The 25,801-nt window shown below is 40.0% G+C and overlaps 1 protein-coding gene across 1 annotated transcript; it reads right to left on the minus strand.

Moving 5' to 3' along the window:
* Positions 1 to 5,702: 5,702 nt before the first annotated feature.
* LOC149290550 (carboxypeptidase O-like) lies at positions 5,703 to 21,050 on the minus strand. Its single transcript, XM_089488388.1, has 11 exons — positions 21,013 to 21,050; positions 15,685 to 15,760; positions 14,687 to 14,811; positions 13,571 to 13,679; positions 13,305 to 13,406; positions 12,480 to 12,584; positions 10,881 to 10,991; positions 9,412 to 9,499; positions 7,085 to 7,287; positions 6,541 to 6,625; positions 5,703 to 5,977 (listed from the first exon to the last, which is right to left on the minus strand). Exons 1-11 carry the CDS (start codon positions 21,048 to 21,050, stop codon positions 5,703 to 5,705), a joined length of 1,317 nt encoding a protein of 438 aa, XP_089344514.1.
* Positions 21,051 to 25,801: the final 4,751 nt, after the last annotated feature.

Here is a 25,801-nt window from a genome sequence, read left to right on the forward strand (position 1 = left end):
ATTGGTTGGGGAATCTTACGAACAGGACCGGCCCAGATCATTCCGAGAAATTTGACTTCCTGGGCGGGACCCTGCACTTTGTCTTTGTTGACAGCCCATCCTCTGGCAACCATGTGATCAATCAAAACAGTCAATGCTTCCTCCACTTCCTCTTTAGTTCCGGTAATCATGATGTCATCGATGTAGTGGAAGACAGGTACTTTCAGGCTTAGTTGGCTTAAATCTCTGGCAACCAGTCCATGGCATATGGTGGGGGAGTGTAAGTATCCTTGGGGTACCACCTGAAAAGTATATTGACGACCTTCCCAGGTGAATGCAAATTGATCTTGGGACTCTGGTGCAATGGGGATTGAAAAGAACGCATTCGCTAGATCAATCACTGCATGCCACTCCCTGGCCTGTTTGGCTATGTCCTCAATAACCGAGACGATATTGGGGACTGCAGCACTCAATGGCGGTGCCACTCTATTGAGTCCCCTATAATCTATCGTCATGCGCCAAGAACCATCAGGTTTTTTAACAGGAAATACAGGAGCATTAAAGGGGCTTATTGCAGGACGAACTACACCTGTTCTCAACAATTCAGTGATTGTTTCACTGATTTCCTTTTGTCCCCCCGGCAGCCGGTACTGCTTCAACCTTACCGGGCTACTGGGGGGAGGAATGACCACAGGTGTCCAATTTGCATTTCCTCTCACCACCTCCTTTACTGCATGGACATAAGAGGGTTTGTGAGGAAAGCCAAATTTGAACACACCCCACTGTGTCTCTATACAGAGCCCTAACAATATATCTATCCCCAAGATATTGTCAGGTAAATCAGAAACCAAAATATTAGCCTCAAATCGGGGGCCTTTGTTTATGGCTAACATAACTGTTGTTTGGACAGCTTTAGTTATTCTACCCCCCAGACCCTCTATGTGGACTATGGGGCCTACAAAATGGGAAGGGTTACCCTGAAGCACTGTTACCTCAGCCCCAGTGTCAACTAAAGCTAAAACCTTGGTGTGGTGTTTTCCCTTTCCCCACCAAACCGTTAAAGGAACATGGGGCCGTCGATCCCCAGCCATAATTGGTAATGTGTTCCGTGCCGGGGATCGGCCGTCCCATCAGTCCACTACATTTTGTTTTGCAATAGCCTTCAACTCAGCAGTCGGGTACAAGGGCTTTGTTTTCCTAGGAGTGGGAACAGGAGGACAGGAATTAGTATCAGGATATTTAACATCAGATTGCGTATATTTGAGACCTGTTTCAATGGGGTGAGCCTTAGAAATGGGACCATCATCAAAAGTAATTAACTTCTTAACTTGTATGGGACCCGTAGATGCAGTGTGTACCTGTACCCTTTTCTTTAATGCTTTCCACCTTCTAAACAAGACACCAGTACGAACATTTGAAAATGACTCATTTATACCAGCCTTCTCAAGATCAGCAATCATCTCTTTCCTAGATATTCTAGTACGTTGTGAAGCATCCTGATAATTATTCCATTTAGGTTTACCCTTGGGAAGATTTACAGTATTCTCTCTGTCTGACATACTGGCTACAGAGATACCCCTTCTGTGGTTTACCTTTTCCTCCAATTCATATTCCCCCAATTCCGCTAGCCTTTGTGTGATCACAAAAATCTGCCCATTTTCTGCTGTGCCATTAAGCATAGACAATAGGGATCCTCTTTTAGCACTGGGAGCTGTTCTTAGGAACCTAGACCTCATGCTTGCAGTGAATTCCTCTGCATCAGGCCCCTCCCAGTGATCCTTGTCTAAACCTGCTACACAACCCATAATACGGACTCTGGTTATGGCATCTTTTATGGTGTGCCACTGTGTATGTGGTTCAATGTCAGTGTGATGTGGGAAAACTTTTAGTAGTGCATGTTTAATGATATCCATTAAACTGAAATTACCATGAATGTTCCTCACTAACCTCAACACCTGTGTCATCTGTGGATTACACGTGAGCTGACCAATGCTTACGGCTTCATCAGCATTAAGAATGATCTTATCTGCCCCAGTATCCCACATACGCAACAACCACTCACCAATGCTTTCACCCTGAGTCTGCTTATAAAGTTTTGTAATCTCGGTTAACTCCAGTTGTGAATAACCTCTCACTACCTCATTTATCTCATCTCGTGCACTTTCATGCACGTCTTCATTACCATCACAGTCCCGGTGTACCCTACGCTTTCTCTGTTGGGTGATAAGTGGGCGAGCTTTGTAGCTAGCCACCCTCTCATCATCATCAGAGGAGACGTAATAATATGAATCATCATCAGAAGAGGAAGAAGAGAAAAAGGACTTGTGGTCCTCCTGGTATTGTTCAATCATGGTTCTCACCTTTCTGGTGTTGTATGGCACCTTACCCTTTTTAGAGCGACTACGATTTAGTTTGCTAATTAGCAGAGTGGTAGTTTCCTGTAATTCCTCCTTACGGGCATTGTTACTTTCCAAACATTCATTTGACAATAACAATTTTTGTTTTACTTCAGCTAACTCCTTTTCTAGGGCCTGTCTCTGTACTACCTCATTTTTTAAGGCATGCAAGATAATCCAGCCCACTTCTGCTGCAGCTCTGCTCTCATGTTTGGGATAGACCCCTAAATCAAGCTTCAGTGCCATACCTCCTATCTCTTCACCAACCTCTGGGTACACAGGTGCACCATAACGCACTAGCTCATCCGCTATAGCATTCCATCTGCCCATAGTGGTAGCCCAATGTGGTACAGCCCCAAATTTGGGTCTTTTATCCCCCATCATTGCTCTCAACTTCTTCTTAATGAAACTCATTCTCTCAGTCAGATTTACTTCAAATGCAATCAGACAGCAGAATCTCAAGCACAATCAGATGGCAGGACAAGCACACGTGTTTGTAGTGAGCCTTACTACTACTACTATGTATTGTACCACTAACACACACACACAGGCTGCACTTATGTGGTTTTTTTATTTTTATTTTTTTTTTTTACAAGCACTTGCGTGTATCTACTTTCACACTAGAGAAACACGTAAAATATAGTGGAAAGGACAGAGCACACAACCTGAATGAACAATCACACTCATGCAACCCGCGTACAACAGGCGACTTCCTATATGCTTTAAAGTTTGCGTCAAATAACTAACATTTACGTAACACAATTATACCAGTCACCCTTTAACAGGAGAATCAATGCTATAGGCTGCCAATAACTAATAAACAGTCACCCTTTAACAGGAGAACCCAATGCAATTGAATACCAGTGACTATCACTAATGCAATACGTTTAAGCTAGTTACTTTAAACAAGGAACAATAAAGCAACAGTCATTTAAGATCCCGTATAAATAGTACAGTGCTACACTTGATAATCTTTGACCCACATTTAACAGATTAATTATTTGTACCCTCTAAATTTACACTCAGGCATACAAGAAAAATCTGTAAGTGTTTACTCTTGGATGTAATAATCCTTAGGTCCGAAGCCTATACTATCTTATTAATAATATGACTCTCCCCACAGAATTAACATAACCAAGATTAATGATTTCAAAATCACCATAAAATTGATAAGCCTCTTGTAGTTGTGAAAAAATAACTTGGAAGGCTTACTAAATCACACTGGGAAAAATATTATTTTATACTATTGGTCAATTTTGGTTATTAACTGCCGATACTCAATTTCTGGCAAAATCCTGCCGACTACGCCAATTTTTGTTGTGGTTGGAGATGAAACTGTGCAATATTTGGTGCAAACAAAGATGGCCACCGACCATGTGCTCTTTTGTTCAAAGTCACAAAATGGCTGCCGAGCACGTGAAACTCAGGCAGAAGGCACAAGCTAAGTTAATAGTACCCAAATACTTTTGTAAACACCCCGAAACACTGATAAGTTTTGTACAACTATAATATAAGATGTACCAGGTATTTTGGCAGCAAATGTCTTGTACTAGCAGTTGATCACAATTTAACAATCACTCGGGAACCGACACAGTTAATAATGTTTAATAAGAAATGTTAAAAAACATACCTACAAACATCAATACCGTAGTACATGCGCTATGTTTAGCAGACTAGCATGGATCTACCCAAGTGATTTAAAATTAAAGTATAAAAATATGAAAATCGATACGATTTTAATACTTATCCAATCCCAGGTTATTTTACGGTGATGATGCTGGAACACGTGAGAAACAGGAGGGAAAAGCCTTTTATACTTCCTGCAGCTCTAATATGGGTCTTCCTCTCTCCCTCCTCTCCAAGATGCAATTCCTCTTTTCCACTTAAGGCATGGGAATAAAATCCCCTTTTGCCTTGCCCATTCTCCCCCTACTCTCCTCCCATTCCCTGCCTCCGAACAAGCATTCCCTAAAAAACTAGGAAAACTGGTTTTGGCCATGCTTACAGTAGTGACCAGATAGAACTGGTCACTACCGGTTTCCGGGACAGTAAAGGCCACTTCTTTTGTTTGAAATTAACCCTTCCAGTGCTGGAGACTGCCACTTACCCAGGGAATATCTACTAAATGGGGAATCTCAGAGTTTATAACTTAGGGAGGTATGGGCGCAAAAGCACAAATAGCACCAACAAATGTACCTCATTTTTCATGTCCATAACACCGCTCCAGCTGAATTTCTGACCATTATCACCCGCTCCCGCAACATATGTGTCCAATCCCGCCTGCTCCCGCAACATATGTGTCCAATCCCGCCTGCTCCCACAACATATGTGGTCAATGCAGATATGTGATCTGCAGATTTCCCGCGTTGCTCCCACACAGCGTCTCTTCTCTTGTTCCGCCCAGGAACCCAGCGGAGTCATGTGAATTTACATTGTGTCACATGACTCCGCTGGGTTCCAGAGAAGAGACGCTGTGTTGATTGACCACATATGTTGACCACAATCATTGCCCCCCACTGACACTGTTCGCCCAGAGGAATTGAGGTCAGTGAGGAAGTGCAGACCACAAGGAACAGAAAGGAGTGGATGAGGTAAGTCCTGTTTGAATGAGCGTATATGTAAATTTGTGTATGTGTGTATACATGTGTATGCATGTGTATCTGTATGCATCTATGTGTATTTTATGTATGTGTGTGTACATGAATATTAGTCCAAATGTGTGTGTGTATTTATATGTATTCATGTGTGTGTAAATGTATGTGTATATGTACAGTTTGGGTATGCATGTGTATAGGTATGTATATATGTATATATGTATATTTACACATACATATCTGTGAATATATATATATATATGTATATATAAATATATATATATGTGTGTGTATAAGTATGTCTATATGTGCACATGTGTGTATATGTATATGAATTAAAAAAATGTATAAGGCAGATAAGCACCATTAAAGGGAAAGTAGATTTACCATTGTCAGAATATCTATTTGACCCATGATCCCCACTGCCAGCAAAAACTGAACAGTGGGCCAACTACATCAGACAAAAGGGCAGTTCCGAAAAATGGGACAGTCACATGAAAATTAGGATATTTGGGAGGTAAGCCTTGGGTTGCCTGATACAACAATACTAACAATCATACCCTTACTGTCTTATTTACAATGGCATACTGCATGTATTTTAATAAAAGATAGGGGATATAAATTTGCATTCGTAGTATTTAAGATAATGCTTTAATTGTTTTGTTTTAGTGATAAGAATGACATTAAATAATGACAGCATGTTATACATAGAAAGAACAAAGACACTCCACCATTAATGAGTTAGCACATAATACATGCAAAGAATGCATGAGAGAAGCACATTAAGCTTCATGCTTGTGACAGATACAGCACTGTTTTCCAAATATTTTTCGTTGAAATACTCAAACATTGTCATCACGGCAGTTGTTGTCTCTTCACACGTAGGCTTTATCTGTTCCTCTGGCAGCTGAAAGCCATAGGTACCATTGTCTCTTAATTCAAATGTGTATGAATATTTTATTCCAATCTCTGTGGCCCAGTCTCCAGAGGATCCAGAATCGAAATAATCTGTAAGAACAGAACATAAGACAAATGAAATAAGGTTACATTGTTTTGAAATCTATCATTCATTTATGTTATATAAGTTAGAAAGCGTTCAAATTTCTGTGCTTTTTGTCTCATTCTGGAAGCAGAATATAGGATCATACCTGGTCTGACCCAGAGTCTCTTGGAAAAAAGATTCATAGTCAGTCTCTCCTTTCTCTGGATGGGGATCAGTGTTTTGGTGTGCCTACTTCCCACACATCTTCGCATCAGCCTTAGACTTTCTCTGACTAGCCCCAATGCCATAAAAAGCTAGAGCCAACCCAGGAAGAGAAAGACCCATCTACACGGCATCTATGAGAACCACTCCTCGGGTAAGGGGAATGTGAATCCTGTCTCCTAGTGTATGCAGTGATGCAGTCCATATGAACTATGATGGTGGTATACTATATACTATTGTTATGGATTATTTGACATGCTGATGTGGATTTGTCATCTCATACAACAGAGTCAAATAAATGTTTATAAATGTATAGAAATGTCTCATAAGTCTATTAATTACATCGATTTTATGAATTCATACTCACTGATTACAAGACATGAGGATCCTACTGCATATTCGTTGTTATGTTTTTCCTTCATTTTAGAAACTGCCCTTGATGCAGCCTCCATCTGTGAAAAAAAGCTTTATTTTAGAGCCAACCAGACAACTTTCTAAGTTGGAATGGAGCATCCCAAGAATGTCAAGTTTGCAATGTCAAGCTTTTTATTGTTATATGTGAATTACTTAGATCAGTTTATAAAATGTTCTCCTACCTCTAGGGGTACAGCTACTGCGGAATACTTACTATATAGTGCCCTTTAAGTAAATCATTAACTCCTAGTCCTCCTAACTCCTAATATTTTATCAGTAGACCAATCTGAAGACATTTCTGTAATTCATTGAAGTACCTTATTAAAAGGATTATTGTAGTCTTTAACAATCACTTTCACGCAGTGTGTACGGTATGTGGGAATAATCTGGCCTACATTGGCATATTGATAGGTGCCATAGTGATGCAAATTGGTACTTTTGTGTTTTTGTGAATATTTCAATATTTTAGGAGAAACAGAGAAGAAGTCAATACCTACCATTGCATCATGGTCTTTAGAAGGGGTTGTTGTGTAACCATATGGAAGAAGGATCATCTGCCCATAGGAGTGAAATGTGAGATAGCCCAAAATATCAGATTTAATTTTTTCAACAAGACTGACCATTGCTTTGGTCTCTGGTTCTGAAGCTGGCTCTGCACCACAAAATATATTACTTGAGCAGTCACGGGATGCACCAATAGCTAAAAAAGAAATTGGAACCAACAAAAAGAAAAAAAACATATTTTCCAATTATTTTTAAATTAAAATTGTATTTTGTTTTAGCTTTTTCATTAGCGTTTCTGTAGAGGGAATAATGATAAACTTTGTGTTTGGCAGCATTTTACACAATAAAAAAAAAATTTTTTTATTAAATGTAATTTCCGATAATAAGACACGAGAATCCTTTGAATGCTGATATCTAGGAATTTTAGTGCATGGAAAGCACTCTAATCCTTCTAAAAGAAGGTTATTTTCTGCCACTGATTGGCTGCTTCAAGCAGCCAGACATGGCATGAAAACAGAACCACAGAGATAATGGAGCTAACGCTCAATCAGCTTCTCCTAAAGATAAAAAATGTTTCTTCCTTACAGGTTAGTACCGTATTTGCTCGATTATAAGACGACCCTGATTATAAGACGACCCCCCAAAATCTGAATATTAATTTAGGAAAAAAAAAGAAAAAGCCTGAATATAAGACGACCCTATAGGAAAAAAGTTTTAACAGTAAATGTTAATTCATGTAAACTATTGCATTTTTTAATAAAAGCTATGATTGAGAAAAATATTTTTTTGTTTTTATTTCCTTGTATTTTCCAACCTGCCCCCCAGTTACGCACATCTGCCCCCAGGCTTGCCACTCCAATATGGCACTGTGGCCCATGATATGCCTTTTAACCCTCTATATGCCACTGTGCCCCATGATATGCCTTTTAACCCCCTATGTTCCACTCTGCCTCCAGAAATGCCTTATACCCCTATATGCCACTCTGGCATTTACGGGGTTAAAAGGCATATTATGGGGCAGAGTGGCATATAGGGAGGTATAGGGCATTTCAGGAGGCAGAGTGGCGTTCAGGGGGTTAAAAGGCATTTCATAGAGCACTCTGCCTCCAGAAATGCCCTATGCCCCCATTTAACACTTTCCCCCCACACACTTACCGGGGCTTCCAATTTCCTGCTGTATACCGGGGCAACAGTCTTCCTTCTGTCTCCCCCCCATTTAACACTCCCCCCCACCCCACACACTTACCGGTGCTTCCAATTTCCTGCTGTATACCGGGGCAGCGGGTTGACGTCCACGCGATCCGCGTAGACAACTTATGCTGCAGCCGGAAGGAGGTGTGGCTAGCAGCGGGGGTTGTCTGCGTCCATCGCGCAGACTTTCCCCGGCTGTCAGAGATCAGAGTTCCGGTACCACACCTCCTTCCGGCTGCAGCGTAAGTTGTCTACACGGATCGCGTGGACGTCAACCCGCTGCCCCGGTATACAGCAGGAAATTGGAAGCACCGGTAAGTGTGTGGGGTGTGGGAGACAGAAGGATCCAGGTCCCCTGCAGCGGTGCGGGGGATCTGGATCTTAGTCTCATAGTCAGACCTCTATTTGAGGTCTGATTATAAGACGACCCCGATTAGAAGACGAGGGGTATTTTTCAGAGCATTTGCTCTGAAAAAAACCTCGTCTTATAATCGAGCAAATACGGTAATACATATTAAATCACATACAAATTAGTTTAACATGCATTAATCGTTGGTTAGGCTGTATGGGACACTAGATGACCCCTTAAAAATAGGAGCACCAAGCAGAATGTCAGCAGGATTTTTCCCAGATTAGTTTATTGAAAACCACTAATACGCTGGGGTAAGTATGGAGGAAATGATTGCCTAAATGCCAAATAATAAAACTACAGCCTCCCATTTCTTGTTTAAAGTATATTTAAGTTATATTTTAGAACCAGGACATTGAGAATGTGATGGTTTCTCTCTCGCTACTTTCTGTTTGTGTATTTGTGAGTTGACCTACCTGAGTCAAGGTGTGTGCCTGCCTAAATGATTTTACTAGCAGTATAGAATTGTTTGCTTAGTAGTTCTATAACGTACTATCTACTTTCTTGAACTCTTCATATGCTTCAAGGCACCGCAATTTGTGAGGACTGATACTGAGAGGATGTTTAATTGTGATCATATTTTTTTCGCTGGTAGGGTCTTTTTATGGATATAAATGTGTAAACAGAAAGCTCGTTCAGCTATTTTGATGTTTTTACAAGTATATTGTATTTCACTTTCATTGTACAAATGTAATATATACCCTGATAAATGTCACTTACTGCACCAATGAGCATCAAAGTTCCTGTTCAGATCCACACCGGTGCATGTCTCATTGTATATTGCTCGGTTTTTCCTCCACAACCGCTCCTGTTTTTGAAGATAAATAATATGTTTTGCATTTTATGATAGAAACTGCACAACAGAGGCTATCAATGAAAGAATAATATATAGGTTAAAAACATTCTTTTGCAAGGCTGCTTCACCTATAGTAGCCTTGTGCATTTGTATTCAGGAGGACATGAAAATGAACACGTGTTGCGTTTTTGTTATTCAAACCATATACTGAATAAACTAATATGGCAGCGGATAAACATAATGGCATCTCCTAGCTAATCTCTAGCTAGTCTCTAGCCTACCTTAAGTCTTTGTAGTATAGCAGGGGTTAACGGGAATTCGTAGGATCGCAACAGGAGTTAAAGGACTCCATTGGTCGCCGGCAAGGGGGCTTGTGTGGCATGAACCAATGAAGAACAGTTGCCCTTCATTGGTTCCTTGGACCCTACCATGGGCCCATTGGGCTTAGTGGGGGGCATTGTGGGGGCATTATTGGCAGGGGAGTGCCAAGGCAGTTACACCCAGCTGCTAGCCCTCAGCTGCTAGCTAAATGAGAACCAAATGAGAGTGTAAGTGTATGGCGTTGGAGTGGCTGTGCGCGTATATATGTATTATGTATGTATGCAACCACCATATTCATACCTCTGACCACCATCATCATCATATTCTTTCCCGCCACCATTTTCACCTCCGATCATTATCACCCTGTATTGCAGCAAAATCCTCCTCCTCCTTCTGTATACCCAGCATTATTTCCCCTTTCTACCTTCCCCTAGCATGACCCAATTCATTTTTTTGTATGTGTGTGCTTCCTGTCACCTTTCCTGACCTTTGAGTCTGTAAATTACTGTCTACTGGTCTGTGCTGCGGTCTTGCTCTGCATGTCTGCCTGTCAGCCCTCCCGGATATGTCATATCCGGTGGGATGCTGATTAGCAGATGCGCAATGGATCATGGGAGATCTGTCCCTCAAACCATATTATTGGATGGCCAGCCTCAAGACTGGCCCCAGGTGAGGCTGCCTACTGGAAAATTTCCTGGTATCCCTGTATCCAGTGATGTGATTCGCCACAGGTCCCATGTGTGATCATGCGTTGATACGGCACTGTGGATACTGTAGAAGACATAAAACCTCCTCCTTCTTTCTGCTACTAATGCATTTAGCTATGTTGTAAAACCAAGCACCATGTTCACAATTCCATATTGCACTACTTTATTACATTTCCTGCCTATCTGCAGGTTGCTTTAAAACCTCATAAATAATTACTCTGAAATCCCTCTCCTGAGATAGATTATTACCCAATGGACTAAAATGGGTTAAAGCAGTATAAAGATTTCATTTAAACCAATGAACCACTTTCTCCTTTCTGAAAATATATTTGTATTTAAAGCAAAATCATATATGTTTATTTTACCTTTGTCCAAGTATAGATATAGCCATCAATATTTAGAATAGGTATAATGTACAAGTCAACTTGCTTGAGGACATTAGTAAGCACAGGGTCATCCTTGTGAGTCGCAAGTATCTGAAGAATAAATTACAATTTTAGAGTCACGAAAACAGTATTCCCTACATATTATCGGTACATTTTATTTGAATGCTCCACAGTAGAGGCAAGAACACTAGATAAAAAGATTAAAGACCATTATTAATGAATTAAGTTTCCATAGCCAATTGTTTTGTTCTTCTATGTGATGGAGCTGACTCTGTTCTGACATCTCCAGTCCTGTGCAACACATAAAAAAGATCACAAAAAATATGCACTTGTCTAGAGTGCTTAATGTTCAAAACAGCGTGGTGGCTTTATGTGGAGAAATTAGTAAAAAGGCTCAAATATCGTTACGTGGTGGCCCAAAGTTTTTAAATCAGAGTAGTCCAGGGGACAGTTCCCCTACCTCGGCCTCCCTGCCAGCATCATATAAAAAATATAGGAAGGGCAACTTCATTTTTTTAATTATAAAGTTAGGTTTCTGCAAACTATAAGTGTAAGAAAAGTGATTATTTTAGCTTCCTGGGCTTTAACTGCAGTTTTTGGCACTTTGAGGAGACTGGGGTCATGCACTCTGTTCCTTTCCCAGTGACTAATCATTGACATTTCTTTATCTAATCAGGTCTTTAAAGTACACTGCAATTTAATTTAGTATTTAGAGGAGGGCTCAAAACTGGATACAGTACACTGATTACATTAGTGCTCTGATCTGGAAAAAAACATAAACAGAAAATCACAGAACATATCTCAAATATGCTCACAATAAGTGGGATCATAAAAGAATGTTCATAATAGCTTTTTTTATTGATAAAGGGAGTAAATAATCATTACCAGTAGATAAGACCGATAATTCAAATTGCACTTATAACCTACAGTTATACACTTGAACTCTGATCTTGGAACATGAATACGTTAGTCCACATTCAATACATAATTACCTTAAACCTAATGCACTCTCAAGTTCTGATTTTTACAGAACAGTCGTAATTTTCTAGCGCTGTCCCGCTGTCTCAGGTAGCTGCCCCTATCCTGTTTTTGTGGGCAGTCAGGATCACAGGCTGGTTGGAGAAATCCTCTAGACTCTCTTGAAGATACAATGTGGCCCACAACATTCTGCAATGGAGAGCCACACGACTCTTTGGCTCTTTGGGTAAAGTGGGCAGGTTCTCATACCTGTGGTCCTGCCAATCTACCCCTTAATACCACTTCTAGCTATGTATAAAACACTGCTGTCCCAGTTTGGACACCTGAAATGTTGGGGAGAGTATGACAACTATTGAAAAGCTTTCTGCATCAGTGATATTTAGAACATGGCATCTCCGAGTCACATGTCTTATTTGCTTTATTCAATATAATATTGTCCAAAGGGACTTTATAAATTAACAGAGTTTTCTGTCGCTGGAGAGATTTGGAATGTATTCTGCTGTTGCACAGTTAGATAAATACGATCCTAGACCCTATTTACAAAGATCTACAAGTATAAAAACGTACATGTAACAATAACATTTTTAACATATGCCTTACCTCTTTGACAAACCATTGACAAAAAGCTACAGAAACCCACTCCCGGGCATGAAATCCACAATCCATTAAAATTATTTTCTTTTTCTTGTCTGATGGCCATCCAACCTATAAATTATATCAATATTTTAATAAGATTTAGGCAAGGGGCTCTACATTCATATAGAAAGATTTTAAGGTTATATAAAATTGTGTCTTTGCTGATTTATTTCCAGGGCCACTTTTAGTTCTATTATAGCTTTAAAGTAGACAGTCTTTCACATTTGAAACAATTTACAGGGTCGAGTATAAGCTACAATCATCGAAAAAGAATGCTTGGTTCTACAATCCCTTTAAGACAGGAGTAATATGTTACTAAATTAGGTTAGGACAGCTTATACATTTGTTTGTTAAACATGCCTATATACACACACTCGATTACAAAGATAAGTCTAAGAATCAATTACAGAAAGCTCTTCTTTATACTTTTGGCGTTCATATCACTGTGCTTAGTGTACACTGTACAAAGTTTGGGGTACTGTTGGCCCTTATATTCCGCACCCTTGAAGACAACAGCTATTGCTTCTCATCCAATGATAATGCCTACATCATGTGAGGTGGGAAATACACAACGGAGGATAGACATAGAATGGCAGCACCCAAAGTATGGCAGAACTTGTATTGATAATGTCTTGTAAAATTATACAATATAAATAAAACATAACTCTCTAAATATTTGATACGTTAATAATAAATTTTGTTCATTTTAGAGCAAAGGAAACCACAACAGAACACTTCTTCTTTATCTTCTTTTACAAATTAAATATTCAATAGCAGAATTTGGCTTACTTTGAAGTAGTAGATTGGCCTGTGTTCATATGTATGTCCTAAATAACGTTTTGTTACAAGATCGCTGTGTTTCTCGTTAATTTCTTCCATCCAGTGATAAATCTGTAAGTGAAGGCACAAAAGGTCAACATAGATGAAAGTCTTCAGTTTTCTGTGATTTATAAACCATAAAATAAAATAAAATACTAATTTGATAGCACCTCTGCATTTTGTTATTTCTGCTTGCTTTTTCATATGTTCTCTCTTTCCATAGATTTCTTTCTTACCTCGTTCATAGGATGATAAATGGTATAATCATAGGTTTCCAATGATATCCTCTGCAGATGCTTAGTTGTTGCATAACTAATAAGCTTTTGGACATCATTAATCATGATCCTATAAAGTAAAGTGCCCACAAATTATGTTTGTTGTAATACATAGCTACAGAGATGAACACAACAGATATAATGTTTTTGGATTTGAATCTGTAAAAAAATCATGTCTTTGCTTTTCTCACATTAAATAATGATTTATGTCATACACACATCTCATTTCTTTCTATCAAAATACAACATTAATTCAGTCTTCATCTATCAGTTTATTACACTATATATTACACACTACCAACATTTTTACTTTTTGTGGCCCAATGCCACATTTGTTAGCAATATGTTGGATATGTATGTATGCTTGCATGCTAAACATAGAAGGCCATGAGCCATTTTAGCCAGGCCAGCTGTCGGCTTCTGCACCCAATTGTACATCTGTTTTTCATACCCAGGGGCGGACCTAGAGTATTTGGCACCTGGAGCTGATCCTGTATGTGCCCCACAGCCCCACTTTAAAATTAAAAGACACCCACATAAAATAATGTTGGCAAGATCTCCCCAATCAACCTTGCTCGTCTGGCGGCGGACATTATAGTCTGTCTCTGAAGGGGTGTACACCCAATACCGGCCTGCTGGCACCCCCCTGAGTGACACCCAGGGCGGACCGCCCCCCTAGGTACGCTACTATTCACACTATGAATAAAATAATATGAAGATATTCCATTTTCCAGAGCTTTGTGAGTGGACCTCCCTGTCTACTTGAATCCACATTTATAAGTACCTTATGAATTGCTATATAATCTTATAATCTCTTCTATGATAGCTGTCTTCATCTGACTAACATTATAGTTGTTTCTTATAGTGCCAGTAATGTCCATTCATGCCTCTGCCACACATACATTTCATGTTTCGGCTCACACTATTACCTGGATTGCAATATATACTGCATTTCATTACCCCCATCATGTATTGTGTTGGTTAATGAGCTTCAGCAAACATAAGTGCATTTAGCAAAATATGAAAAATGTAAAGCCTTAGTAAAGTCCTTATATATACTGTTGTGACTGTCCATACTTAAATGGAATTTGTTGCTCCTGAAGCTTTTCTTTCATCAGCTGAACGTGAGAAAGCGGGACCCGGACATGGACCTCTCTTCCTGGATTGATTCCCTCAGACGATTCTGGCTTCCAAAGGTCAAGCTGAAAAGTAACAATGCATTAAAAGCATTTTTATCCAAGTACATACAGTGAAGGAAAAAATGATTTGATCCCCTGCTGATTTTATATGTTTGCCCACTGACAAGGACATGATCAGTCTAAAATTTTAATGGCAGGTTTTTTTGAACAATGATATTCAGAATAACAAAAAAAAAATCCAGAATAATACATTTCAAATAAATTGATTTGCATTTTACTCAGTGAAATAAGTATTTGACCCATTTACAAAACATGACTTAGTACTTGGTGGCAAAACCCATGTTGGCAATCACAGAGGTCAGATGTAATTGACCACCAGGTTTGCACACATCTTAGGATGGATTTTGTCTCCTCTTTGCCACCCTTTCCAAGTCATTAAGGTTTCGAGGCTGACATTTGGCAACTCGACCCTTCAGCTCCCTCTACAGATTTTCTATGGGATTAAGGTCTGGAGACTGGCTAGGCCACTCCAGGACCTTAATGTGCTTTTTCTTGACCCACTCCTTTGTTGCCTTGACTGTGTGTTTTGGGTCATTGTCATGGTGGAATACCCATCCACGACCCATTTCAATGCCCTGGCTAAGTGAAGGAGGATCTCACCAAAGTTTTGACAGTACATGGTCCCATCCACCGCCCCTTTGATCTTTGATGCGGTGAAGTTGTCCTGTCCCCTTAGCAGAAAAACCACCACCAAAGCATAATGTTTCCACCTCCATGATTGACGGTTGGGATAGTGTTCTTGGGATGTACCTTTTACAATGCTGCATTTCTGGTGAGACATTTTAGCTGTTGGTTTATGTGATTGGGTTGTTTAATGTATAACATTTTGAAACTTCAGTACATTTTTTAAAATAAAACTGGATTTCCTGCACTTACCAGCCATTCATGTGTTAATTCCTTCATATACTGAGCTTGGTTTGATGTCTTTGGTGTAATTTTTAGGACTTGATCACTATATTGAATACAAACAAGTGAATATATTAGGCATCAGATTATTTATTTCCCCAAATTAAAGATATTTTGACATAACAGTCCCTTTACAGTCCCACATCTCCTCAGTCTCCTCAAGTTTTGTAGAGTATTTTCATGGACAAGCCTAGTGTTGCACCTTTTTTGGAGCCAATTCCTGAACCTTCTTTGATTTTGTGTCTAGGGTGTGGCCATGGATGTGGTTTACTAGTGACAGATAAAATATTCAGCTAAGTAGAGAAAAGGCAGAGAAGAGAGAAATGAGAGACAATAAAGAAAATGGAGTTGTAGTGGAGAGAAAATGTACAAAAGGATAGAGAACTGAAACAGATGAGAGTGGAGAAAAAAATGAGAGAGAAAATAAAAACACAGAGCGAGAAAGAGACAATAAACAAAAGTGAGAGAGAAAATAAAATACAGAAATGAGATAAAAAGCAAGCAAAAGAGAATAAAGCAGGGGAAGAGATAAAGATGAAAATCTGAAAGAAGAAGAAACAGAAAAATAGAAAAGAGGAGAGAGAATAAAGAAACAAGAAAACGGAATGGGGGGGAGAAGAGAAAATAAAAAAGAGAGAAGAAATATAAATGAGAGAGAAAAAAGATAAATGAGAGAAGTGAGAAAAAACATGACCACCAAACCAGTGTTTCCTGGGACATAAAAAGGTAAATTCCAGGACTGTCTGTGTGACATCTGGATTGTAACAACCCTAGCAAAGTTTTTGGGCTTTGTCCCTTTACATGTAAAGGCCCATTATCACTGAAAGATCCTTACAGGGTTCATTCTTGAGCCCTGATGTGAGGAAAGCATGCAGTGTATGCTCAAAGTATGCATTTGTTTAGTCCACAACATGCTTTTTTTTAGTTCACAATGAGCCACCTGGATTTCTGAAAACTCTGGGCATTTTTGCTTGTTTTTACACATTATGACAAAAAAATAACAAAGACTTTACACAAGTGATTATCACCGCTGTCTTCTGTGTAAGCGCATTTGCAGAGACAAAGTATTTTTTCCCCCTTGGCATTGTACAGAATTGTGGTGTCACAAGGGCAAGTAGTAATGGTTAATGAACTATTGAGCAGTATATTTAGGATATGGATAGATTTCTTTATCTCGAAAATTAGATAATGTATGTTATACATTTTCCTGCTTGTACTATCAAAGTTAATCAATCTAAAGTAACGATATGTCTTTGACTTAAGACGTCTTCAATAAAAGACAAGGCCCCTGGGAATCAGCGTAGCTAAATAGACAGGGAGCATGTATGTGTGTGGGGCATGTGCGTTTTTGATTGGGGTATGTAAATGTAGGGGCGGGAATCCCTAGGGGATAAAGGGTGCCCTCTGGGTGAACCCGGTCACTGTCACCTTTTACAGACATGGTCAGCAGACTTACTTGCTTCCCACCCTCCCTCCCTAATTTTATGTACTAACTTTCTTTTTTTTGTCACAGCGGACGGTTTGTGTGTCCTTGCCGGTCTGGTTTTGGTAAGTGATGGAGTTTGGATGCTGGTGTAATGGAAGGCTCAATCCTCCCCTAACCTCTGGTGTTTTTATTGGACGTGCCCACCGAGCTTATGGGCGGCTGGTGGTTAGCATTGGTGGTGGGACAGTGAAAGGTAGCTGTCATTTTTTGTTTGGACGAGGGGGGAGGTGAGTACCTATGGTCTGGATCATGCAGTGTGAGCGGCCGGCAAGGAGGGGGTTAATTCTGTTCCTGTGTTGGTTACGTTTGAATGTATTATGGTTTATGTGTTATGTATATTTGTATTTAGTATTTATTTTGTGGTTTATTGTGTATTCATGTTTATTGGTTTTATGGTGTTTTTAGGCCAACCCAGTGTTTGTGGTTATTGTTAATAAATATGCTGTGGCCTGCTTTATCCAATTTCAGTCTCCGTGTCGTTACTTGGTGGGTTTTAAGTAGTAACTGGTTTGCAGTGCACGGTACACACTACCTACATACATGTTTATAAGGTAACAATATGCACTGTCTAACTGGTGGTGGTAAAGAAATTGTATTGTAATTATTCCAAAGATCTGTGTATAAAAAATAGCAGACTCAGGGTTAAACCCTGAGAGTTCTCGGCTTTCATAATCATGCAGATACTAAGAAAAAAAGGTAGGATACCTTTCCCATGATACAGTGCCTTGCAAAAGTATTCACCCCCTTGGCATTGTCCCTACTTTGCATTGCCACCTGGAATTAAAATGAATTTGTTGTATCATTTGATTTACATAACATAACATGCCTACCACTTTGAAGATGCAAAATATTTATTATTGTGAAACAATCAAGAAATTACAAAAAAAAGAAACTATTCATCCCCATAGTCAATACTTTGTAAATTTAAAATTACAGCTGCAAGTATCTTGGGGTATGTCTCCATAAGCTTGACACATCTAGCCACTAGGATTTTTGCAAGGTAAAACTGCTCAAGCTCCTTCAAGTTGGATGGGTTTCGCTGTTGTACACCAATCTTTAAGTCATCTCACAGATTCTCAATTTGATTGAGGTCTGGGCTTTGACTAGGCCATTCCAAGCCATTTAAATGTTTCCTCTTAAACCACTTGAGTGTTGCTTTAGCAGTATGCTTAGGGTCATCGTCCTGCTAGAAGGTGAACCTCCGCCCCAGTCTCAAATCCCAGGCTGAAACAGGTTTCCTTTAAAAATGTCCCTGTAGTTAGCACCATCCATCATTCCTTCAATCCTGACCAGTTTCCCAGTCCCTGCTGATGAAAAACATCCCCACAGCATGATGCTGACACCACCTTGCTTCACAGTGGTGGACGGTGTTCTTGGGGTGATGAGAGGTGTTGGGTTGGTGCCAGACATAGTGTTTTCCTTGATGGCCAAAAGCTCAGTTTTAGTCTCATCTGACCAGAGTACCTTATTCCATATGTTTGGGGAGTCTCCCACAAGCCTTTTGGCGAACAGCAAACATATTTGCTTATTTTTTTTTCCAAGCAATGGCTTTTTCTGGTCACTCTTCCGTAAGGCCAAGCTCTGTTGACTGAACGGCTTAACTTGGTTTTATGAACAGATACTCCAATCTCCGCTGTGGAGCTTTGTAGCTCCTTCAGAGTTATCTTTGATCTCTTTGTTGCCTCTCTGATTAGTGCCCGTGATTCCATGACATTTGGTGGGCAGCCCTTCCTTAGTGTTTTTTCCATTTCTTAATAATGGATTTAATGGTGCTCCGTGGGATGTTCAAAGTTTCTGATATTTTTTAACCCAACCCTGATCTGATCCACGACGTTGTTCCTGACCTGTTTGGAGAGCTCCTTTGTCTCATGATGCCACTTGCTTGGTGATGCCCCTTGATCAGTGGTTTTGCAGACTCTGGGGCCTTTCAGAACAGGTGTATGTATACTGAGATCTTGTGACAGATCATGTGACACTTAGATTGCACACAGGTGGACTATATTTAACTATTTATGTGACTTGTGGTTGCACCGGATCTTATTTAGGGGCTTCATAGCAAAAGGGGTGAATATATATGCACCCACCACTTTTTTGTTTTATTTTAAGTTATTTTCACTTCACTAATTTGCACTATTTACATGAAATTCCAGCAGTAAAAATCTATTTTAATTCCAGGTAGTAATGCAACTAAATGGGAAAAATGCCAAGAGGGTGAGTACTTTTGCAAGGCACTGTATATACATAAGGTAGGAACTCTAAAATGTACGCAATTGCAAAAGTGAGAGATCTGGAATAATGTTGATGGTTATAATAATGATACAGTTATAGTGGAGAGCAGGCCCGGACTGGCCATCGGGCACACCGGGCATTTTCCCGGTGGGCTGGGTGGCCCAGGGCCGGATTGACGTAGGGGCTGATGGAGCCGCAGCTCCAGGCCCCTACCTTAAAATAGGCTCAGTCAGGACCGGACTGACTGGGCCTATGCGCCCGCATTAACGCAGGGCATAAGGGGCAACTGCGACCGGGTCCGCCACTGTCGAAAGTTAGTACATAAAATTAGGGAGGGAGGGAGGGTGGGAAGCAGGTAAGTCTGCTGACCGTGTCTGTAAAAGGTGACAGTGACCGGGGTCACCCAGAGGGCACCCTTTATCCCCTAGGGATTCCCGCCCCTACATTTACATACCCCAATCAAAAACACACATGCCCCGAGCATGCTCTCACCCCCACACAAAAAAATTGTGTTTTTATGTTTTACTATTTTTGAACATATTAATCATATTAAATTATGGGAGAAAATGGTTTCAAAACAAAGACCTATCTATCTGTGAGAAAACAATATATACATTTTGTGGGTACATTAAATATAAAAAAGGAATCATGACTGAACAAACAAAGTAAAAATAACAAAAAAGCTTTTGTCACTATGATGGGAAAACCAATAGCATGAGTATGCAGTGCCGACATGTTCAGTGCACATATCTAAATCTCTCTGTTATCTCTCTTAGCCATTGTGGGAAAATATGTATATATATGTATATATGTGAAATCTCAGAAAGTCAAAAAAGATGAAAATAAAAACATACTCACCCTTCATATTGCACTTTTAAGCATGTCACCTCATTTACAAGGATTGCAAGAAGGCAGATACTCCAACGAAACAATGTCATTATGTGTTATTGGGTGTTGGTGTCTTGGGAAATATGAGCAAGGCTCCCAGGGTCTGTATTTATTAATGATATCCAGGTCAAGGAGGATGGACTTTGCTATATAGATAGTGTCTACATTATCATCATGCCTATGAAATTTACACAAGCATCGTAAAAATATACACATGCTGCACCTACATATACATATATATATATATATATATATATATATATATATATATATATGTATATATAAATTAAGAAGGTTTCTATGACCATCTACCAAGGGGCCAACAATTTCACCTCCTTCTTGAGAGGTCATTAAAAAACCCTTTGGGGATATATACCTCTTACATACTCCTCTCCCCATATCCTCTTGAAGGGCATGTGGTGGTTAATAATCTAAAAATTCCTATGAGAGGCACAGATCCTTAGATTCCTATTCCCAGGGGGATGGGAGGTTACCATGTAAAAAATACCCCTTACGTTGCATGTTTGCCTCATGCCCCCTGCCCATTGAAGTGAGGGTGGTTAAAAATTAATAAAATCCCCTATGGGTTTGGCATGAACCCCATCTGTGCCTCTCCTCCTTCCATTCATGCCCTCTGGGATGGAGGGAGCAAAGTAAAAAAATATTATATATATATATATAAAACCCTTACCTACCTTTCCACCACTAAGCCCACCTGGCAGGTTAATGCCATTATGGTTGGCAGCCAAAGAAAAAAGATCACTTACTTTTTTAAGCACACATTCATTAGGGATCTACAAAGGCCTCTTTTTTTGGCCCATTGTAAGAGTCCATCCAAAAAGGCTGTAGAAAAAAGTGTGTGCTCTCCAACATCTTAGCCTAATCAAGAGGCTACAATTGTAGTGACAGCTATGGGGAATTTCTAAGACAGAGGTCAGTGATGTAATTTGATCCAATAATGCCCCCCAAAAAGATAAGTATCACTGTCCCTTTAAGTTTTTGTTACAGCTGTATGGCAACCAATTTAAGGGGTTAAAACTGTCATTAAAATAACTGTGTTCTTTGGTACCCATTATCTTTTTAGTGGCGCATAATGCTTACCTAACAGGAACTATGGACTTAACAAACTCTTATATAACTTATGTTATAAGGATTTTATGATGTTGCACTAGTGTATAATAAATAAAAGAAAACACCCTAAAAACACATCACATGGGTGATTTTACACTCACTAAATATGTATAAATACAATATTTCTATGACCAAATTTTAACCCAGAGTGTTCTTGTTGGTTTGGGTGTTAAATTTCTTTAGGTATGCAATAAATGCTTGGAGGGCAATAATGACTTAGGTGCTTCTGCTACAGTGAATCAAAAATGCTTGCTGCATTGTGCCTGTCTAACTTTAATCTAGAAACTTTGTTGTGAAACACTGCAAGCGATTCCCCCATATAGCAGCTTTTGATGTCAATGTGGCAGGAGCACCAGGTATCTCTACATTACCGCAATTGCTGCAAGCATGTTACCTCTTGGGCTCAGCGCTGAACCCACTGGCGCACGCCATGTCACTGCTATACAGACTAAGGTGCCAGTGTTTCTTCAAACTGTAACGTTCTGGTTCAGATAATACAGTGGAGAAAAGTCCTGGAATTAAGAATTGATGAAAGGGCTCCATGACCGAGCACGGGAAGGGCATTAAACCATAGCTAGAAGCTACAGAAAATATACTCCAAGACTTGATAAGACTCCGCAGTGTTATAACTGGTAGTTCTATATTCCACATTCTTGAGGAGCCCTGGTAGTAAGCAGTCATAAAATGGCTGCTTTATGGAACAGTAATGGCATACAGAGCACAGGGTTTAGGTCATTTAAGACTAGATAAGAATCTTCATTATCATATAGGGGTAATTACCGTATTTGCTCGATTATAAGACAAAAATTTTTTTCTCAATCATAGCTTTTATTAAAAAATGCAATAATTTACATGATTTAACATTTACTGGTAAAACTTTTTTCCTATAGGGTCATCTTATATTCAGGCTTTTTCTTTTTTTCCTAAATTAATATTCAGATTTTGGGGGGTCGTCTTATAATCACATATGCAATAACAGCCCTGACAGTAAGCACTGATAAGATTGCTTTACTAAGTATAGCAAAGGCTTTATCATACTCAATGTAGGTGAGCTGCGCCTGAGGCAAGTGCCCCCATTTCTTAGCTTTCTCATCTTCCATCCTCCATCCTATATCATTTTGTGGGAGCGCGAGGTCTGTCATCCCCACGCTCTGCATCAATAGCCAGCGCATAATAAAGCAGAGGTCTGGCTCCCACGAAAGGATTTAGGATGGAGGATGGAAGCTGAGAAAGCTATATATATATACAGTACAGTCAGTAGCGTACCTAGCAGGGGGCGGGGGGGGCGGTCCGCACCGGGTGCCGCTGATCAGGGGGGTGCCAACTTGCCGGCACCCGGCACCCCTCCAGAGACGGACAGTAATGTCCGCCGCTGGAGGAGAAGGCTCGCAAGGGAGCGGTATCGGAGGTCTTTAACAGACCTCCGGCTCCCTTGAGTGATTTTAAGCCGGTAGGAAATCATTAAGCCGGTAGGAAATCATTAAGTGAGAGTGGATTGGTATGTGTGGAATCTGTGGATTGGTATGTGTGGAATCTGTGGATTGGTATGTGTGGATTGGTATGTGTGGAATCTGTGGATTGGTAAATGTGGATTGGTATGTGTGGAATCTGTGGATTGGTATGTGTGGAATCTGTGGAATCTGTGGATTGGTATGCGTGGAATCTGTGGATTGGTATGTGTGGATTGGTATGCGTGGAATCTGTGGATTGGTATGTGTGGATTGGTATTTGTGGAATCTGTGGATTGGTATGTGTGGAATCTGTGGATTGGTATGTGTGGAATCTGTGGATTGGTATGTGTGGAATCTGTGGATTGGTATGTGTGGATTGGTATGTGTGGAATCTGTGGATTGGTAAGTGTGGATTGGTAAATGTGGATTGGTAAATGTGTGAGAGTGATGGGTGTTATGCTGTACCTTTTCCAATGTCTTTTTCATTATATAATTATGCTCTAAAGTACATCATAACTCCCATCACTCTATACTGTTCCATACAGTGGCAGAGCTGGGAGACAGAGGCATTGCACCCCCACTGCAGGACTCCTGAAAGGTAAGTGAACTTCAAAGGGGGGAGAGGGTAGATAGGGAGAAGGGAGTGAGACGGGGGGATAGGGGGTAGATAGGGAGAAGGGAGTGAGAAGGGGTAGATAGGGCAGAAGGGGGTGAGAATGGGTAGATAGGGAGAAAGGAGGGTAGCAAGAATATTGAAATAAAGAGTCAGAATGAGAGAGCGAAAATGAATGGATTAATGTGTGGATGAATTGTTTGAATGAGTGAGAGAATTAAAGAATTTGTTAGAATGCATCAATGAATATGTGTAAATAATTTGTGTGAAAGAATAAATGATTGTGTGAATGAATTGTGTGAATGAAAGTGAATTAGTGAGTGACTGTAAAAGTGTTTGTGTTAATCATAGGTGTACAGTTGATTTGTCAAAAAGGCAAAGATGGTATAAGCAGGGTGTTTATGGGACAAAAATGGCACAGGCAGGGTGTTTATGGGAAAAAGGTGGCACAGGTAACGTGTTCATGGGACAAAGATGGCTTACACTTGGCTGTTTGGGAACAATGCTGACTCATGCTGGGCTGTTTGGGGGCAAAGATGGCACGTCCTATGTGTGTGTAGTTTGGGTGCTGGTCAGGTTCTATGTGGACGCTGGTTTTTTTGGAGGGTTATTAAAAAAAGCACTATTATACGTTCAGTAAATGTTATTTAAACTTATTTATTTTACTTATAAGTTATTAATTTATTTTTTCAGATTTCTTGTTGTTTACAGTTGACATACAGTTTACAAATTGGTGCAATAAATATTCTTAACATCATTTTGTAGATGTCTTTACATTTGGTGGTGGGGGGGTGCCACTTACAGGATCCGCCCCGGGTGCCAAATACTCTAGGTACGCCCCTGAGTACAGTAGATGTGTGTTTGTGAGCTTTGGTGTGTGTATGGGCAGGTGTGAGCAAGACAGAACTTTGAGCACATTTCTATTATAAAGGATCACAGGTCGCAGCTGACACCAAGGAATAGAGAGGAAGCATCCATTGTAAAATGTAACCACATTTATTCAAGTCCATAGACCGTAAAATAAAAAAAGGGGTACATAGGCAGGCACAGTCTTGCCTATGTTTCCATTCTGTGTCTGTCTGTGTTCCCCTTGTTTTGATTTTATGGTCTATGGACTTGAATACATTTTGATCCATTTTACAATGGATGCTTCCTCTCTATTCCTTGGTGTCTGCTGGCGACCTGTGATCCTTTGTACTTAGTGGATTTTTGCACCGGATCCCATACGTTTCAGCACCGATTGGGAGAGAGATCACTACACTACATGTCTGGAGCTACTCCCAAGTTTGTTTTTGCCACATTTCTATTATGTTAACACTTTAGAGCATGGTTCCCTGTGTAATTTTCTTTCCAGCTTTAAAGGACAATGATACACATGTAGCCAGACTCCACACAGTTCCATTCCACATCTCAGATCTTCTTTAGAATAAGTGTATTTGTGTGTTTGTAAGCTGGTGTGTGTATGTATGTGCATATTTGTGTGTAATGACAATGTATGTGTATACGTTTTTAAATGGGCAGGTATGTCTAAAGACAGTGGGTATGGTCAGGTATGGTCAGGTGTGTGTAAGGGCAGTGTATGTGTATATGCGTGTTAATGGGCAGGTGTGTGTAAGAGCAGCGTGTATAGGTAGGTGTGTGTAATGGCAGTGTGTATGGTCAGGTGTGTGTAAGAGCAGTGTAGGTATTTGTGTGTTTGTAAGCTGATGTGTGTATCTATATGTGCATGTGTGTGTAAAGGTAGCGGTGAGTAAGGGCAGTGTATGTGTATATGTGCATTTATGGGCAGGTGTGTATAAAGACAGCCTGTATGGGCAGTTGTGTGTAAGGGCAGTGCATGTGTATATGTATGTTTATGGGCAGGTATGTGTAATGGCACTGTAAATAAAATAAACTTTTCCATTCTTGCCTCAGCGCAAAAGGAGCACGCTACGGCTCTGTTTTAACTGTACAGGATCAGTTAAGCTTTTCCTGTAGCAGAGGCTGACTGTGATGGGCCTTTAAAATGTATAATAAATACAAGGAGTTGAAACTCAACTTCTGTCAAATCTCCCACTAGTGGACATGTGATTTATTTTCCAAGTATTCATATTTAAGGACATGCTACCTTAATTGATTCCAGTGAATTAACTTGACTGACCAAATAACTTCTTAGTAAATAGATCAAAGTGTCCAACTTTTATGCACATTCCACTAATCAGCTCTACTTGCTTCAGCTAAACTGCTTCATCGAACAATGTCTATGTATGCCTAAAAAAAAATCACAAAGAATGAGACCCTTTACTATTT

This window comes from Sceloporus occidentalis, unplaced genomic scaffold (genome assembly GCF_023333645.1).
Source record: "Sceloporus occidentalis isolate IW3139 unplaced genomic scaffold, rSceOcc1.0.p SCAF_38, whole genome shotgun sequence".
Lineage (NCBI taxonomy): Eukaryota > Metazoa > Chordata > Lepidosauria > Squamata > Phrynosomatidae > Sceloporus > Sceloporus occidentalis.